General features: G+C 34.3%; 1 protein-coding gene across 1 annotated transcript in view; it reads left to right on the top strand.

Moving 5' to 3' along the window:
* LOC119593997 (CCAAT/enhancer-binding protein zeta-like) overlaps nucleotides 1–2,100 on the top strand; it is a gene marked incomplete in the record, with an annotated part of 18,001 nt that overhangs the window by 5,514 nt on the left and 10,387 nt on the right. The window contains 6 exon segments of the mRNA XM_037943024.1: nucleotides 235–431; nucleotides 542–777; nucleotides 1,038–1,179; nucleotides 1,364–1,566; nucleotides 1,696–1,843; nucleotides 1,984–2,100. Of these exon segments, the coding sequence (XP_037798952.1) occupies nucleotides 235–431; nucleotides 542–777; nucleotides 1,038–1,179; nucleotides 1,364–1,566; nucleotides 1,696–1,843; nucleotides 1,984–2,100 (1,043 nt within the window).

Below are 2,100 nucleotides of genomic sequence, written 5' to 3'. Positions count from 1 at the left end.
TGTATGTTACAACCATTTAATACTTTTAATTTTTGGTTGATAGCCAGTTTGCAAAGTGTGTTCTGACCATATGGCTAGGTAGGAATGTTTTATCATTTAGTGCAACAGACAAAAGTAGGTTAGATGAATCATGTATTAGGTACAGTTCTGTTGTGTAGATCATGTGTGAGTTGCTAGGTATATGGGAACTTTCCTCTTTCCTGAAGTCTTTAAACAGGTTTATATTTTTTTCAGACTCTCTTACTGATCTTTTCAATTCGGCATATTTGCCTAAATCAAGAGTTGCAAGAAAATTTGAAAACCACAACTTCAGTGTTCTTCAGCCATTCTTAGGGGCAAATCGAGAACAAGCAGAGAGACAATTAGCACTGTGGTATTTTGAAGATCAACTTGCTCTAGCCTATGAGAAACTTGTCAGACATCTGAAGCAGGTGAGATTTATTTTGCTCCACTGATAACAGAGAAAATTTCAAGAAAAAATCTAAAAATGTTGAATATTTTCTATTCATTCCTCTCATTGAATAATCTGAACGTTCCACAGATATCCCATGACATGGTGGACAAAAACAAGATGAAGGGAATAAAGAGTTTGATCACTCTGCTGGGGAACAATCCCAATATGGAAACAGACCTGATATTAGAGTCTGTGGTCAACAAGCTGGGTGATCCCTCAAAAAAAGTAGCTTCACAATCAATGTATATCATTAGAACTCTGCTACAGAGGCGACCTTTTCTCAAAGCAAAGGTTGTCATGTATGTGGAAATAGTTTTGTACAGGTAAGGAGCTATTTATGTTTTTCTTAGGTGTTGTATACAATCCTATTTGGGTGTGCAAATAATATATATTTTTTATCATATAAGTTTAATGTGAAAGGATAATATAAAAGTAAAAATTTTACTGATATTCACTGTATAAAATATATTGCATCCAATATATCATCCAAGGGTAATGGGATAAGAATGATGTCTTGGAAAAGAAATCAGGACTTGTGTTTTGTTGACAACTATTTTTTGTAACAATTAACATTTACTTTCAGACCAAATATTGCTGCAAAGGCACAGTACTACTGTCTTTGCTTTCTGAAGGATATTATTTTTGGTAAAGATGTTCAGAGCCAAGAACTTGCAAAAAAACTTTTAAAGTTATATTTCGGTTTCTTCAAGGCCTGTACTAAAAAGGTAAAGACTCCATATTTGAAAACTCTCTCTATTGTCGGTTCATATCATAAATGCTCATATCACAGATCTGCCATGAATTGGTGTGTCATCAGGGACATCCAGAAATGCCAGTGTGAATGTTGATTTTAGTAGTTTATTACAGAAGCTGTATTCATAAAAAAATTAAGTATTTATATATTTTTAGGGAGAAGTTGACACTCGTTTAATGAGCGCTCTTTTAAGAGGCATAAAGCGAGCTTACCCATTTTCTGGGATGGAAGGCAATGACTTGGATGAACAGCTGGAAACTCTGTTTAAGATTTGCCATCTAGTCAACTTCAATATTGCTGCACAGGCACTCCAACTAATCTACCAAGTGCTCAGCAGCAAGAATTATGTGCCTGATAGGTAAAGATGAATATTTTGCACTTGTTTTCTTTTTATTACTCTAATGAAATGTATATATCAATGGAAATGTATGTATCAGATTTCTTGTCATGTAGATTTGATGTATTTAAATTGCTTTTGATGTTTCAGATTTTACAATGTCCTGTATAGAAAGCTTCAGGACAAATCTTTTGGGCAGTCTTCTGCCAATAGTGCTTTTCTGAACTTGATCTTCAAGGCAATTGTGAGAGATGAGTCTCTAAACAGAATTAAAGGCTTCATAAAGCGACTTCTTCAGGTCTGAAACCTTCTAATTTAGGGTGTTGTTAAACCTTTCTGTTTTTTAGTTATAAGAAGGAAATCTGTAAGAAATATGTATATTTATGTGATACTTCCTCATATAGTTTTTAGTTCTCATTCTCATTTTTATACCTTCAGATGAGCAGTTATCAGACTTCAAACGTTGCATGTGGCATTCTGTATCTGATATCAGAAGTGATGAAGGAAAAGCCAGAGTTGTGTATTAAGGATCAGCCCTTGTACCAAAAGGCCCTA

The sequence above is a fragment of the Penaeus monodon genome, chromosome 33, assembly GCF_015228065.2.
Source record: "Penaeus monodon isolate SGIC_2016 chromosome 33, NSTDA_Pmon_1, whole genome shotgun sequence".
Lineage (NCBI taxonomy): Eukaryota > Metazoa > Arthropoda > Malacostraca > Decapoda > Penaeidae > Penaeus > Penaeus monodon.
The sequence above is the reverse complement of the archived record's forward strand: the minus strand, read 5'-3'. Positions and strand labels throughout refer to the sequence as shown.